Below are 16,533 nucleotides of genomic sequence, written 5' to 3' on the forward strand. Positions count from 1 at the left end.
TTACTGCATTTGCATAACAGGCAGTCTCCTTATGGAGTGCAACGAGAGAGAGGCAGGTCGTTATTGAGCTGGACTAGTTAACTGTAAGGTTGCAAGATTGGATCCCCTGAGCTGACAAGGTGAAAATCTGTCGTTCTGCGCCTGAACGAGGCAGTTAACCCACCGTTCCTAGGCCGTCATTGAAAATAAGAATGTGTTCTTAACTGACTTGCCTAGTTAAATAAAAAAGTATAAAAAAATATTAAAATATAAAAGAAATTATATTTAAAAATATATCTTAAAAAAAAAAAAAAAAAATCGCCGCCCAAATATACCGATTTCCGATTGTTATGAAAACTTGAAATCGGCCCTAATTAAAATCGGCCATTCCGATTAATCGGTCAACCTCTAATTTTAAATCACTTCATCTCAAAATCACTGTCAGTTCAGTGCACACAGCGTAAGTCTATTTGCAAAAACAATTTGGGAATTTATTTCGTAGAACAGACAATTCTGTATCAGTCTCATCTCCAAAGCAGCATTTTTAAACGAACTCTCCAGAATCCATAGGACGGAAATCTGTCGCAGTGACAGAACTTTAAACCTGGACACAGGCCGGCAGGGAGAGAAGGGGGCAGGCAGGGAGAGGAGTCTCCGAGTGGTCCCCTGGGAGGGGAGTTCTAAAGTGGGAGGCCAGGGGCTGAGGATATGGCATGGGGCTACACACACAGTTCAAGCGTCACACTCACACCATGTTCGCACACCCTTTTAAGCTTGTCCAGAAAGCAATGTATGCATGCATGAGCGTATAGTTAAGCACATACCCTACCTTTCCCCACTTTACACCCACCCAGACAACCAGGAATGAGAATATTTACATTGACCTGGCTGACACCAATCACTCAGGCCCTTCCTTACTATCCCCTTCATCCCCCTCCCTTCTCTCGCTCTCAACTCTCCATCTTGGATTATGAATTTCCACTCACATTCAAAAGATCTATGTAAGTCACAAGGCTTGGTTAAATCTGATCAATTCAACTCTTGTTACGCCAGGGACGGCTGGGTTTCCAGGAACCGCATAATACAAATCGCTGTGAAACTGAGGGAGGAAATCAGGAAAGTTGAGTTTGATTCATTAAGCTGTTCGGCCAAGACCAGTCATGAGCTCCTGTTAAAGCTGGGCTAACGGGGCAACAGATGGAGATTATTAAAAAAAATAAACAGAAGAAGTTCCATAATAACTATTATATAACGTGTGGGGACAGTTTGTGACTTTGTGCAACCGCTTTTATATTCCCCCCGACATTAAATATGATTCTGTGGCCATCTTTCTGAACAATGACAACATCGAGAGAAATGTCCTGTGGTGAACATTTTCTCTGTGGCTGGCTGCCGCGCTCAAATAACCTAGCAGCAGCAGCAACTGCTCTCTATCGGGAGGGAAAACAATGGTGTTGCAATCAAGACAGTGAACACTATGATTTACTGTCCCTGATTGGCACCCAGTGTGTGTAGTGTTTATGTGTAGCTAGAAAGATGCTGCCTGTTAGCGAGTATGTACTTGAAATGGCCAGCACTTGGGGAGGCTCCTCTGAGTAGGAATGTCAGGCATTTCATGGTGAGAGGAGCTAGGGCTGCAGCCCTGGCCTAAACCCCCATCCTTCTCCACCCTGCAGAGGGTGTCAGGAACAGCTGGGGGTCATTTTCATCTTAGATTAACAACATGTTGTGGTCTAACAGTCCTGGAAATTTTATAGGGGAGAGTTGCACAATCTTGGCGCCAAAATAGCCCCTAAAGATCTACCACCGCCAGAGGACAGTGTTCGATAGTTGGAGAGCCAGAGTTTGTGTGTAGAGTAGGGCTGCAATACTGTACTACTCTGGGACATGGCCATTTAGTGCTTTCAACATGGTTAACAAATTACAGTGGATCAGGAACATACTGTACACAAACATGAATATACTAGAGTTTGTTGTGATACTTACGTTAACTTTGAAGGATTGGACGGTGTTGTCCAAGAGAAGTATGTTGCAGACCACCTCCGTGTGCTGGCTGTCGCGTGCCAGCTCCGACGCCCGGACATTGTAAGATCTGCCAGCAGGCAACCGGAAGCGTGCGGTCATTACGGTCCAACCAGGGTCTGCAACAGAGACAGAGTCTAAGGAAGCGGACATTGACAACCTGGCCAATGCACAGATCGCTGTAGAGTTAACAGGTACACTTTTCTTGTCAAGTCGGTCTGGCAACACTCATACAGAATGACAGTTCTGAAATGCATTCTTTGGGGAATGAGTTAGAGGGCCACAAAGTCTATCATACAGTACTACTGACATCAGCACTACGCTAACAAGCCTTCACACGCAGAGAGGGCAACAAGTGCTCCATCTGACAAGAATTAAAATGAATAGGGAGTACAGCAGCCTACATGCTGAGTATAACTCCATGTGAACTCCGACAGAATTGCACCTCTAGGGATCGGCTCCACTGCAGCAACGGAGGTCAAGGCACCTTCATTTAAACCTGATGGATCCATATGGAAGTCTTTTCCTTGCCTTTGAGTGGTTGTCACAAAATATCAGGAGGCATCACCGATGATGAATTTGAATGGGAGGAGATTGTTCAACTCAGCACTTCTGCACACACAGGCAGACATAGCAGGGGACCCCAGGGACCAAATCAAGTGTGCCGTGGAGAGTCACGAGAGCACTTGTTCCACGAACATACGTTGCCTGCTGCCCTAATGTACTTAGTATTTCTGGGAATGTAAAATCTCCTATAAGGGGGTACCAGCTCTCCCGGATTAATACCACATTGTCCATCTCTTTCTACAACTCCCAGATATGTCATATAGAGGTTCTGGGTATTGTCTGATGGGTAGTTGATGAATAACTAAGTCGCTATGGATAAGAGACCCTGCTAAAATGACAAATGCAAAATTAATGTCTTCAGGCGTATGCTAATGCAGTGATGGCAAAAGTGCTCTTAGGGCAGGAGATACAGTACTTGGAAAATATTATCTTAGTGTTTAAGAAAGGCCCTGGGGGGCGATTACTTACAGCTCACTAGTCACGCATGCTGTATGGAAAGAGGAATCTGATAAGATGCACATGTACAATAATACATTTTTTTAAGAATACCTTCCAAACATCACATCTTCAATATCTCCCAGAGTCAAGTTGAATCATGTTCACTGAAGATGACATCAAACGAGCAGTGTCAGCAATGTGAAAACATGTCATCTCTGTAACCGGCAGACTCCCAGGCATGCAGCGGCTCTGTTTGCCCTCACAACCCTGGTGTCATACATGTGGGGCTCTACATCGAGTAGATGGAGCGGGTACGCCGGGCAGCGATGAGGTGAAGTCATGAGGAAGCACCTTCACCGCAGCTCAGTGACACACAGCTGCGAGCTGTTCCCTTCCTGGAGACTAAGACAACCATGAGCCAAAAAGCTGTTTGTTTTTTTATCATTCAACAGACGCAAAGGTTACCAGCTGTAATAAGAGAGTAAAACTACTCACGATGACAATATAAAAACTGTATACCAAATACATCACAGACTTCGCACAAACGATTTCAGTTCTAACTCAAAAGCAGTGTGTGTGTATATAATATATAATAATAATAGTGTAATTAGTCTCCACATCCCATCCCAATGAGAGGAGAACAAAGCCCAGTGAGTTAGCGATCCAGCAGGCCGGGAGGCTGCTCAGCCGGGATCACTCCGCAAGAATGCTTCCATTATTGCTTCCTCCAGTCAGCAGAGCTTCCAAACACTGGGCCTGGGATGACGTGTGTGTGTGTGTGTGTGTGTGTGTGTGTGTGTGTGTGTGTGTGTGTGTGTGTGTGTGTAGCCTAATGACCCCAGTGGGCTCCTCCGATGCTCTCGGCTTTAACAAACAGACGTCCCAGCAGCTCCAGTCTCTGTCCCCCATCTTCCCAATCCTCCACCGGCCAAACCCCCCTCCACAGTTACACCCATTGGAAAGGTACAGTATGTGTCCTCACAACAAATACTCAGGTTGCGTCCCAAATGACAACACTTTCCCTTTATGGTGAACTACTTTTGAACAGAGGCCTGTGGGCTTTGGTCAAAAGTAGTGCACTATATAGGAAATTGGTTACCATTTGGGATGCATCCCAAAGCTTAGGTCAGTCACATTGCAGACCAGAGGATAGTAGAAAAGCGAAGAGGAATCTGAAGATATCCTTTCCTCCCTGCTACAGTAACGTGTATTAGTATACTGTACACTGTTTGCCAAAATTGGGCCACAGAGAAATAGGTGGTTAATTACAGATGTAGAGACTTGCATTTCATCTTCATGTGGGGTGATATCGAAAGACAGTTGGAGAGTGGTGTTAGACTTGGAGAATTCCTGCCAAGATCGCCAGCTATGTGACAACTCAAGGATGACAATACAATTAAGAATAGAGGCTTGTTTGAGAAAACAGCATGGGACTACCCTCCCTTGGTTGAGTACAAGAAAAAAACAACACTACAGGTTTGCTGTACTAGTATGTAGGACAGCACAGAGAATGGGCTCACAGACAACAGAGTGGGGAGAATGCTTGTTTTATAGAGAGGGTGTTCAGGGGTTGTAGGTAGCATTTGACCATTGACTTTCTGGATAGCCAGACACCACCTATTATGTTGGATGCCTGGGGTAAAACCATACAATGTTAGTAGGGAAATGCCACTGTTTGTAGCTATGAGGACAATATCCATACCCTCACTCTACCACAAGCTTCCCTGGACTCCTGGTGACACACACTTCCACTGGCCGCATAGTGAATAAATTATCCTTGACTGATGAATATCACTTAAGGTCTGTTCCTATGTCCAATCCATAGGTTAGGCCTATTCTATAGGCTGGTGTAAAACAACCACATTCAACACAACAGCAACACCAAACTGGAGAGCCCTGTTACGCCTCATTTCATTTCAGCAAAAAGGACAAGGTAAGCAGTTTTTTCTGGTCATAGTTTTTGGAGGACATTCAACACTGTTGCACTATTGACCTTAAACATAGTGAGCTGGTGTCATCATTTTACCAAACACCTTGCAATGGAAACAAATATCCCAGCTGGCATTTGTAACAGGACACCAGCAACTGAAAAAAACACTTCTAAAATGTTTCATTATGCAATCAGAATAAGATCAGTGAAGGCATTGTGACAGCACATAAGCTACAATGAATCAATTTCTGACTTAGTGAGCAGGTACTTTGTGTCCCGGACAGCTATCATCTCAGACCTTCGTAAAAAGATACATTTTTACAATCACACGAATAGTACTGAGTTGTGTCATGCTCTCCCAGTCTCCACTCCTCCCATTGTGGGTAAATGTTTGTTTTGTTTATGTTACTCTTTTAGAATAAATTCAGCCCATCACTCCCAAGCAAGGCCATTATGCAAATCATCAACTCCTCGAAGTAGGGCTGTGACAAATGTAAAATGTTCCTTAAATGTTTAACAGATGTGTTTTGTTGCATTTAAAATTATAAAAAAATACAATTACATGAGAATTCACAGTGCAGATATTTTCCTGCGTATAACCCCTAGGTGGCAATGCAATTCCATCTACCGCAGCTGGCTAACAAACGGTGCTCACCTTACTGCTGTACCCCACCCACTCAGCAACTATGGTAATTAATGCTGTTTTTAGATTCTCTGCTGCGTACTGCGGGCAGCTTGCATGGTGCCGCAGAATTCTATGGCACGTTATTTAAGTGTGAACCACTGGTACCATTAATGCTAGTTAGTGCTAGTTTGACCACCAGAGGGCATCTTTGAGAAGCATTTGATAGCCTTCAATAGTGGCTGTACTAGAGAATGCGGGCATGCAGAAGCCCGGGGTACAATTCCGACGGGGAGGAAGGAGTAGGCTGTCCTTGTAAATAAGAATTTGTTCTTAACTGACTTGCCTAGTCAAATAAAGATCACACTAAGAGTATCTAGAGGCGAAAGAAACGCACACCAATTTTGGCTAGAGGAGTGGAACACTTGAAAAATTAAAGGAGAGCCGCCCGCTCAAGGAGCTCAGAGGCAATAATTTAATAACAAACGTTGACAGACTAGCTGTCTTCATCAGGGTATATGAGCATAACATTTCTACACCCTAATTTTCTAATTCTAGTCTAATACACAAATGGAAATTAAGTGAAAGCTCATGCGTTGTACTTGCAGAGTACAACTTCTCCATCCAGGCAGTCACTGTTGTTCGACATGGGACACGGCATCTTGTAGTCTGGTTGTAGATATGCCATCAGCGCACATTGAAGCCGACATCCTCCACCATTGACAATGGCTGCAAATCAACCGCAATCATTTCTAAAATCAGGTGGCATTTCATCACTTCGTCCCTTAACGCACCCTAGCGTGAAAAGCCTGTCTAGCGTTTGTTGCGGGCCTGCGCCCGCTGCCAGCAACAGTTTGGGTCTCACGGTGCCTCCCTTTCAGATGGTTAAGCATCACCTGTACTGCCACTGTAGCTCAATTTCACCAAGCAAAGTTTTCATTTCATCACATTCTCATTTAAAGTATTGCCATACAGGGCTTTCACTGCTGTTGTAAAAATGGCAGGGTGAGACATACAACAGTTAATGACGATGTGTGGAGCGCTTCAGATCTGTGGCAAATCATTTGAAAGATGCATATCTCCTCCTACGAAAGTTAAGGCAATGTTGCATTAGGTATTTGTACAATTTGTATCGTTCCATTTATGATGGGGACCTGTTAGTGGTAGTTTTGCGATAAAAACTAAAAACACTTTTTCCACAGTGCAGTTAACATGGATTTTCTTCAAAACGTTGAAGGTACCAATTTCGTTGAAACACTTAAAACATTCACACCCCTACCTCGGATAAACACTTAGAACATAAATTGTATCTCAACTGTATTTCAGGTCGCTCTCTAAGGAGTGGTGTCTGAGGTTTGTTGCCTGATGGAAGTCTACTGCTTGTATTGGAAAAACTTTCCTACGTTTCTGTAGTAATACATGTTTCTGGTGTTCACTGGAACCTGTGTGAGAGTCAGTGGCTCGCTTACAGCTGAGTGGCCAGCAGCCCATAGGAGGTGGAGGCTAGGGGATAGTGTAGAGGGGAGAGAACAGGGGAGGGGAAGGTGCAGTTTACAACTTAGGGTTTTACGCAAGAGAACTCCATTCCTTTCCAAGAACATCAGCTTTAACGTATTCTGAGCACACAAACATTGCTCAAAGGTCAGTTAGCTGAGCCCAGCGGCGGCCATGGCGTTGTCGCACTGCCCGGCCAGCCTCAACCCCCATGACCTTTACAGGCCTGCTTCCTGGGGTTGAGCTGTCAAATTAATGCACACAGGATTGTACACTTTTCTCCTCTGGCCAAAACAACTTTGACCCCCACCCGTTTAATTTCCAGACGCTTTCAGGGCTCCGGCTGTGAAGGTTTTTAAGACGGGTGTGTTTGCCGGTAGGGGCAAAATTTGCTTTGCCATCAGCTCAGTCCAGAGTTAATTGAAAGCACACTACGCTTCTGTTAAGCTACTGTATGAACTGTGCAGCTGTCAAAGCATGAACATGCTGGGCATTTCAAAAGGTTTACATTAACTTGGAAATTGATTAAAATAAGGTTGAGGATGAATATGTGAAGCCTTTGCCCCTTTACATTGATATGTGTTACAGTTGGAGCCATGAATATCCCATGATCATAAAAGTGTGTTGAAATGATGTTAACATCAGGAAGTATATGAATCTCAACTGAGACTGAGTGACACTCAACTTAAAGCATTAGGAAGGTCAGTGTCCTCATGAGGTCTTATGACATGACTGACTGTTGTGACCTCTGCCTGGGATCATGGCTCTACTTCACACACACACACACACACACCACAGGCTTGAGAAACACACACGGCTTGTCTATTTTTAACCAGCTCACTAGCAAAACAAGACTAAGAACGCATTTGCTAGTAATAGTTGGTAAACATGTACACTCATAAAACATTCATTATTCTACACCAACTTCACTATCAAATGGGACAGCAAGATGCTAGTCCTGGGCCGAGTTCATCATTTTAACAGCATACTGCAGTAACTATTCAACGGTCATTGTAATCGTGCACTGCAACTAAATCTGCTTAAATATTGTGGTACAGATAGGCCAAGGCTCCAGTCTATTACAGGTTCTTGGTCAATTAAAAATATAGTATGATTAATTTATTAAAACCACTAAATTTCCAAGTGCGGCATGATTAACAAATCAGTCATCCAGTGATGTGAGTCAAAGTGGAAACTGGTTACACATCATTCAGGAGGTGCAGTTCAAAACAGGAGAAACAGTCTCTTTCCCATTGCACTAGACTCAGGACTTCCAGAAAGAGAAACAGAAACATACATTTGATTAAAGCAGCACATTCCCCTGATTTCTTTGGCGGTTACATTAGCAGGTTTAAATGTTAGGGGGTCGTGTTCTGATCAGCTGTGAATTTCCACCCACATCCACCTCGACCTTGCACATTCCTGCCTGGCAGCTGTCGCAGTGGGGAGGCCAGGTGCGCCATGGAGTAGACCCCCTGCTGCTCCTGCAACGCATTGACGGTTAACACTGCAGCCAACTAGAGCCAAGGCAGCATGCCTCACGCCTGGCCTGATAGGCAGCTAACAGCCGGGCAGCTCACAGTCCGCTAGCTCCAGAGGAGAGGTGTGGCAGCAGGCAGGGGGAACAAGCCAGGGAGTTCCAGGGAAATCAATAGGCTGTAAGTGAATCAGCCTCTTCATTAGAGGAGCTGTAAAAGGCCCCAGGAGGTGCTCAGGCTGCTGGAGTTAGCTACTAGTTAAGTCTGGCCGATGCATTGCTTTGATTTGGACAAAAACATCCTCTGTGGGCTCCATGACTGCCAGGTTCTAAAATTGAGAGAATCCTGGGAGGTGTGGGTAGTGAATTACTGACACACACAACTGACCCTCTATTCTTCAGGCTGTGTTTCTAAGAACATGGTCAAGGCATGTGTCAGTAAGTCCTAACTCACAACCAGACATTGAATTGTCTTGGAAAATGGTATTGACTTCAGTCAGCCAGGGGTTGCATTAATGCAGGATTCTGCATTTTTTTCATGCAGAAAAGATAAACCGCCGAAAAATATCTTGCTGCGTTTTGTAAACACATCTAAAATGCTTCTTATTGTACAATTTGCTTGGTGTCAGTTCACTCCAAATCATGAATGTAAAAGGACTAATTTCGTGCTTCATTTGCACTTCTCCAATCAGATGCAAAAGCCCATCTTTGCTGGTCATTAGATCACCAGACAGCGCTCTGACTGGTGTAGGCTACTTTTTTCCAGTACTTTCCTCCAGTGCAGTTTTTCCTCTGGTAGCAAGTTAAAATGCAAGATTAAAACACAGGTGAAATGATTTACAACAGATTTTCTGTCCGTCTGCATTTTGAAAATGTAGATTTCTGAAAGCTAATGCAACCCCTGAGTGTTAGAATACTATTGGGCTATTGGCATGTGGACAGGAGCTGACCAGCCACTGCTGTCATTCAATTGGGTGCATGTCGGTCAGTTGTGACATGCTTATTTACTAGAATCACAGTAGGTGGTGGATCAGAGGTGGAGATGATCCTCGAGAAGGGAAATGCCAATATTATTAAAAGGAAACTGCCCACAATTTTGATTCTGCCTAATCCTTCTATCACATTCAGATTTGTGCCATTAGCTTTTAATTAAAGATTAACAATACTCTGCCCAGTCCTTTTGCTAATTATGCTCTGACGCATGGAGAGAGAAGAGGGGAAATTAAAAGGAGCGCATAAGTGGCAGGACAGTCAGGTTAATGGTTTCAGTGTGGAGTCCCCTCTGCCTCAGAGGAAATGGAGAGTCACAGAACAGACAAACATTCTCAATGTGTATGTGACAAATAAAATTTGATTTGAACAGACAAACATTCTGAGAAACCACAGGCCAACTTGAATCTTTTTCCATTATAAAAAGGGGCCTTTTTCTGCCTCGCAACATCTAAAACCGTCAACTGAGTGCACACGCAAACAAACACACACAACAGTTGCTCATGGAAGGCATAGAAATGAATTGTCTTGTACGCACATGTTCACCTTGGAGATGGAGTGCCTTTAGCATGTTCTTATTGTAATTGTACTGTAGGCAACAACAATGCTTTCAGGGTGTCATACAAAAAAAAGAACTGTACACACACGTGAGTGAGTGGGCTGAGAATATGATCTAATAGACATTTTGCTGATGACTGCTGTGACCTTCTGATATAATGTAGGAATGGCAGGTCCCTAAGCTCCTGCTTGGCGGCCCTGCCACTGAGCTACTCCACCATTTCCCCTCAAAATTATATAACAAAATCACTGATTCATCTGATCGTCAACATTTGCTCACTTCAACCAACCACATTTATATTTAAAAAATATATATTTTTAAATAAATAAAAACTGGTATAGGGGGAGGGGCTGGCTATCCACTTCCTCCTCAAACAAATTGCAGAGGAAATAAATCTTGCTTTCTAAATGATGATTAAATACAAATGCTTCTTAATTTCTGCTCAACTTCAGTCACAGTTCACTCCAAATCACAAATGTAAAAATAAAAATGTTGTGCTTCAGTTGCACTTCACTCAAAATATATCTTTGCTCTCATCTTGACCAATCAAAATATAGCATTCACCAACAGGCATGATCAGCAGACAGTGCTCTGACTGATGTGTACTTCTCTGGTATCATTTCTCTGGCAGCAACTTAAAATGCCAGATTTCCTAATGTTCTGCTTGAAGTTAATGTAGCTGACAACTATTTCTATGATAAACATGAGAAATCATTTGATGTAAATTAAGCTATTTTTCAACCGAATGTGTTGCATTCATTAATTTCGTGTGAAGAAAAATAGTTGCAAGACCTTTATCACTCTATTGGGGCCATTCCACCTCAAAAAGCCCAAGAAAGAGGATTGACACCCACCATCTTAGATTGTTCTGAAATCATATGCGCGACCCGATTCAGGAAACTAGGCGTATGTCGCAAGTCACAACTTCACAGGAGAGCAGTTACTGTAAAAGAAAATGTAATTATCAAAATGCGCTTTTTGGCAGAAATGCCTTCTCTAACATGTACATGCCTGAATAACAAACTTGTATATGTCATCTGTAAATACGAATAAAATAGTTAAAATTACGAGCCTAGCTGATTTAGCCACAGAAAGACATCAACCTTCCAGCTAGCCATTTTGGCTGAGATAATGAGATGGGCTGAACATGCCGAGAGATGAGTTTGGATTGGTCTGCGGCGTAGAATATTGTGTCTGTAAAATGAGCTGGTCGTTATGCTTAGATAATCCTTTCTACTGTAGTTTTTTCAAAATATATAACTTTAGCCATGGAGAAGTGCAAATATGCTGCTACTGCTCTCAATGACATTGCTGCCCTGAATTTATCAGGAGCTATCGACAAAGGTCAGTGGGGAGAAAGTTAGAAAATTGTCCGTAGGACGATTGTATCATGCGGACTATGAAAATGTAATTTTAAAAAGGCTGCAGTCAACCGTGAAGCTTTCATCCATGTATACAGGTAAGAATCTAACAACAGTTTCATATATTATAAGTTTAATTTTGTCAGAAAGTTGTTTCCATTGCAAGTTAAAGCTTGCTGTTAGATAGCCAGTAGGAGATTGATGGCTGGCTTGCTAGCTAACATTGAATCTATTTGCTTAACTTTAGCTAGCTATGACAAATCGGTTTGTATTGCTAGTAACGTTACTATATGGATTGGGATTTTATTTCATTTTTTAGCTAGCTAACGTTACATGTCTAAACAAAATACCAAATTAAAGCTTGCTGTTAGCTAGCTAACGTCAGTGGAGCTTAGATGGCAGGCTTGCTAGCTAACATTTAACTTAAATGTATGAAGCGTGTGTAACTTTAGTGATGTTCACTCAGAATGCCATTCCGCATTGCTAGTTATAGCCTAACATGGAAGCTATTTGGTTAACTTTAGCTAGCTATAACAAACAGTTTGTATTGCTAGTTAAAGCTTGCTGTGAGCTAGCCAGTGGACATTAGACGGCTGGCTAGCTAGCTAACATTGTGTACGAACTGTGTAGTGATGTTCTCAGAATGCCATTTTGCATCTATTGTATAATAAACGCTCAAATATATGTATCCAGAATTTGTCTTTCGGCATCAGTAGATCACACCTGAATCAACTCCACCAGTCATACAAGGAGAATGATGGGAGGCATGATTAGACCAAAAAGAGAGCTGGCCCAAGCAAGCACAGGTTACAACTGAAGCATGAGGACTTGCAGCGAGTGGTGATCATCATCAACAACTATGCAGAGGATAACTCAATTGTATTACCAAGACGCCACCCAGGACACAAACACTTTGGTGGAAAGCTGCTGCCATCCCATGTGACAAAAGCAGCAGTGTGACATCTCAACAATGAATCGATGACAACACATGGTATGTGGACTGGTATTGGGCCTGGCGGAACATGCATAAGCTCCACTAGTCTGTACCTTCACGATCACAGGCCACATCAAATTTGCCCACGACTGGAAATTCGGCTCCAGAGTGGGGGAGTGGTCTAAGGCACAGCATCTCAGTGGAAGAGGCATCGAAACAGTGCCTGGTTCGATTCCAGGCTGTATCACATCGGGCCGTGATTGGGAGTCCCATAGGGTGGCGAACAAATTTGGCCCAGCATCGTCTGGGTTTGGCGGGGATAGGACGTCATTGTAAATAAGAATGTTCTTAACTGACTTGCCTGCTTGTAGTTTTCCAAAAGGCACCTAAAGGACTCTCAGACCATGAGAAACAAGATTGAACTCTTTGGCCTAAATGCCAGGCACCACATCTGGAGGAAAGCTGGCATCATACCTACGGTGAAGCATAGTGGTGGCAGCATCATGCTGTGGTGATGTTTTTCAGCAGCAGGGACTAGGAGACAAGTCAAGATCGAGGCAAAGATGAACAGAGCAAAGTACAAAAGAGATCTTTGATGAAAACCTGCTCCAGAGCGCTCAGGACCTCAGACTTGGACGAAGGTTCACCTTCCAACAGGACAACAACTAAGCACACAGCCAAGACAAAGCACGAGTGGCTTCGGGACAAGTCTCTGAATGTCCTTGATTGGCCCAGCCAGAGCCCAGACTTGAACCCGATCGAACATCTCCGGAGATCTGAAAATAGGTGTGCATTGACAATCCCCCTCCAACCTAAGAGCTTGAGAGGATCTGCAGAAAAGGGAATAACCTCCCAAACGTGTGCCAAGCTTGTAGTGTCATAATGTTGTAATTGCTGCCAAAGGTGGTTCAACAAAGTACTGAGTAAAGTGTATGAATACTTATGTAAATGTGACCTTTCATTATTTATTTTGCCATTGTGGGGAAATAATTATAGCTATTATTTCTTTTGTGTGCTTTAAATTGTTTAATAGCTTCAGCTTGCTCACACACACTTTTTCAGTTCTGCCCACAAATTTTCTATAGGATAGAGGTCAGGGCTTTGTGAAAACATTATTATTATTATTATTATTATTATTAGAAAAATGTGTCGGCATCTAGTAATTGTCTCTGGCCACCTCCCAGCTAGGGGGAGTGATGAGCTCAACAGCAGAGTCTCACAACTCAGTCGCTGGTTGAAAAATGTTTTCTGCACCTCCCAAAAGATAGAATTTGTAGATAATTGTCCCTCTCTGGGACTCACCCACAAACAGGACTAAGCCTGGCCTGTTGAGGAGTGACGGACTCCATCCTAGCTGGAGGGGTGCTCTCATCTTATCTACCAACATAGACAGGGCTCCAACTCCTCTTGCTCCACAATGAAATAGGGTGCAGGCCAGCCTGCCAGCTTAGTAGAGTCTGCCACTAGCACAGTCAGTGTAGTCAGCTCAGCTATCCCCATTGAGACTGTCTGTGCCTCGACCTAGGTTGGGCAAAACTAAACATGGTGGTGTTCGCCTTAGCAATCTAACTAGGATAAAGACCTCCATTCCTGCCATTATTGAAAGAGATCGTGATACATCTCAAAATAGGGCTACTTAATGTTAGATCCCCCACTTCAAAGGCAGTTATAGTCAACAAACGAATCACTGATCATAATCTTGATGTGATTGGCCTGACTGAAACATGGCTTAAGCCTGATGAAATTTTTGTATTTTGAGCTTCAAGTCCTGAAATCTATGCAGCCTACTCAATCACTTTTTATAGCTACTGTTTACAGGCCTCCTGGGCCATATACAGCATTCCTCACAGAGTTCCCTGAATTCCTTTCAGACATTGTATTCATAGAAGATATTCTCATTTTTGGTGATTTTAATATTCATATTGAAAAGTCAACAGACCCACTCCAAAAGGCAGTGGTAGGCCGCCAGGGCCAGCAAGGCCTTCTCTGCTGCCCTAAACATCAGAATATAAAAAAAATATAGATATATATTTTCACACAAATATGTATTAAATTATTCCCCAGAGTAAGAGTTACACTTCATTTCATAGCGTTCCTCTTGGTTGCACTGCTTCCAGCCCCAGGTTGAGATTCGGAGGGCTGGTCTTTATATTAGATATTTTATCCAATCATATCCAGCCATCATGTGTTGCCAGGGGTCTAAAATCTGCCCTCAGGCCTTCAGAATCAACAGTGCGGGCGCTTGTAGCTTAAACTGAATGGAAATTAAAATTTAGTGTCAACCAATCAGCTTTAGAGTTGGCTATTGTACGCTTGCTGGCTGGCTCCAGTGTTACACAGGAGCCAGCTAGCAGGCGTAGTGCCTGCACGTCTTTTGATTGGATTACCAATATTGAGAGGCAGGTCCTATATGGGCAGGTCTCAGAACTAGGAAACTGAAATTGATAAACAAATTAATTTGCGTACTACTAAGCTGTTTTTTCAACCCACAATGGCGGAAGGAGAAGATATCGATTTGGTCGAGGATATAATTATAACGCCATTCTCAAGACATTGTCAGGAGAGGTAGACGCCGACGCTACAAAGCCGACACTACAAAGACAGGCTCCGAGAAGCACTGCAAACTGTACTGCTGGGAATGCCTATTATTTGCAAGTGATCGATTTGGTGTTTGGAGCCACACTGGCTTTGCAAACCTAAGTTGTCTAACCAAGGCAGCAACGAGACACCAAAGTACGGCTGGGCACTTACAAACAATGGTGCTTTTGAAAGCTTTTGGGGACACCCGAGAGAATCTACAGCTCAACAAACAAGTGCGCAGGGCAACGAAGCTGCACAATGAAAAGGTATTGTACTCTTCCCCTACAATTCTCTGACATTTTTATTCAATTTCAAGTGACTCAACCTGGTTATACTGCGTTTCTGTCTAAATGTAGTGGCTAGAGCCATGGCATCATAATGATGGTAATAAGAGGTGGATTAATTCGGGTGGGACTGTGTAGGACTTCACTGAAGGCCCAGGCCCCAGAACCACAGCACGCTACTGCCAAAAGGCTTTCGGAGTCTGGGCCTACTCACTGTCACAATCATACTCTGGACCTTGTTTTGTCCCATGGAATAAATGTTGTGGATCTTAATGTTTTTCCTCATAATCCTGGACTATCGGACCACCATTTTTATCACGTTTGCAATTGCAACAAATAATCTGCTCAGACCCCAACCAAGGAGCATCAAAAGTCATGCTATAAATTCTCAGACAAACACAAAGATTCCTTGATGCCCTTCCAGACTCCCTCTGCCTACCAAAGGACGTCAGAGGACAAAAATCAGTTAACCTCGAGTGTAGGGGGCAGTATTTAGATGTTTGTATGAAAAACATACCCAAATGAAACGGCCTATTTCTCAGGCCCAGAAACTAAAATATGCATATAATTGTCAGATCGGGATATAAAACACCAAAAGTTACCAAAACTGTCAAAATATTGTCTGTGAGTATAACAGCACTGATATTGCAGGCGAAAACCTGAGGAAAATCCAACGAGGAAGTGCTGTTTCTCCTGAAATCTGTTCCATTGCATGCCTTCCCTCCATTTAAAGGGATATCAACCAGATTCATTTTCCTATGGCTTCCACATGGTGTGAACAGTCTTTAGACAGTTTAAGGCATTTATTCTGAAAAATGAGTGAGAAAGATCACATCGCGTCATTGGATGGCTGGGTGCCAGCAGAGTTTTGCATGCTTGAGCAGCTTGGAGCAGACATTTTCTCTCTCACTCCTATTGAAAAAGCTACAGTCCCGTTGAAATATTATTGATTATTTATTCTAAAAACAACCTGAGGATTGATGATAACATGTCAAATGTTTTTTTTCTACGAACTTTAAGGATACTATTTGGAATTTGTCTGCCCCGTCTTGACCGCTCGAGCCTGTGGATTTCTGAACATAACGCGCCAACCAAAATGGAGGTTACAAAAGGAACAAAAGGATCATTTGTGTAGCTGGGAGTCTCGTGAGTGCAAACATCGTTAGATCATCAAAAGGTAAGCGATTCATTTTATTGCTTTTCTGACTTGTGACCAATGTACTTTGCTGTTAAGCAGTTTGTAATGTTTTGTCTGCTGAGAGAGATGTCCTAACATAAGCATGTGGATAGCTTTCG

The 16,533-nt window shown here is 43.2% G+C and overlaps 1 protein-coding gene across 3 annotated transcripts in view; it reads right to left on the reverse strand.

Annotated features, from left to right (window-relative positions):
- Positions 1-16,533, reverse strand: part of LOC135519371 (tyrosine-protein phosphatase non-receptor type 4-like) — a 98,964-nt gene that overhangs the window by 63,047 nt on the left and 19,384 nt on the right. For all 3 annotated transcript variants that reach the window (XM_064944563.1, XM_064944562.1, XM_064944564.1), the window contains exon 2: positions 1,966-2,120. In XM_064944563.1, the coding sequence (XP_064800635.1) occupies positions 1,966-2,103 (138 nt within the window). In that variant the 5' untranslated portion in view covers positions 2,104-2,120. The remainder of the gene's footprint in view (positions 1-1,965; positions 2,121-16,533) is intronic.

Source organism: Oncorhynchus masou, chromosome 29, assembly GCF_036934945.1.
Source record: "Oncorhynchus masou masou isolate Uvic2021 chromosome 29, UVic_Omas_1.1, whole genome shotgun sequence".
In the NCBI taxonomy this organism is placed as follows: domain Eukaryota; kingdom Metazoa; phylum Chordata; class Actinopteri; order Salmoniformes; family Salmonidae; genus Oncorhynchus; species Oncorhynchus masou.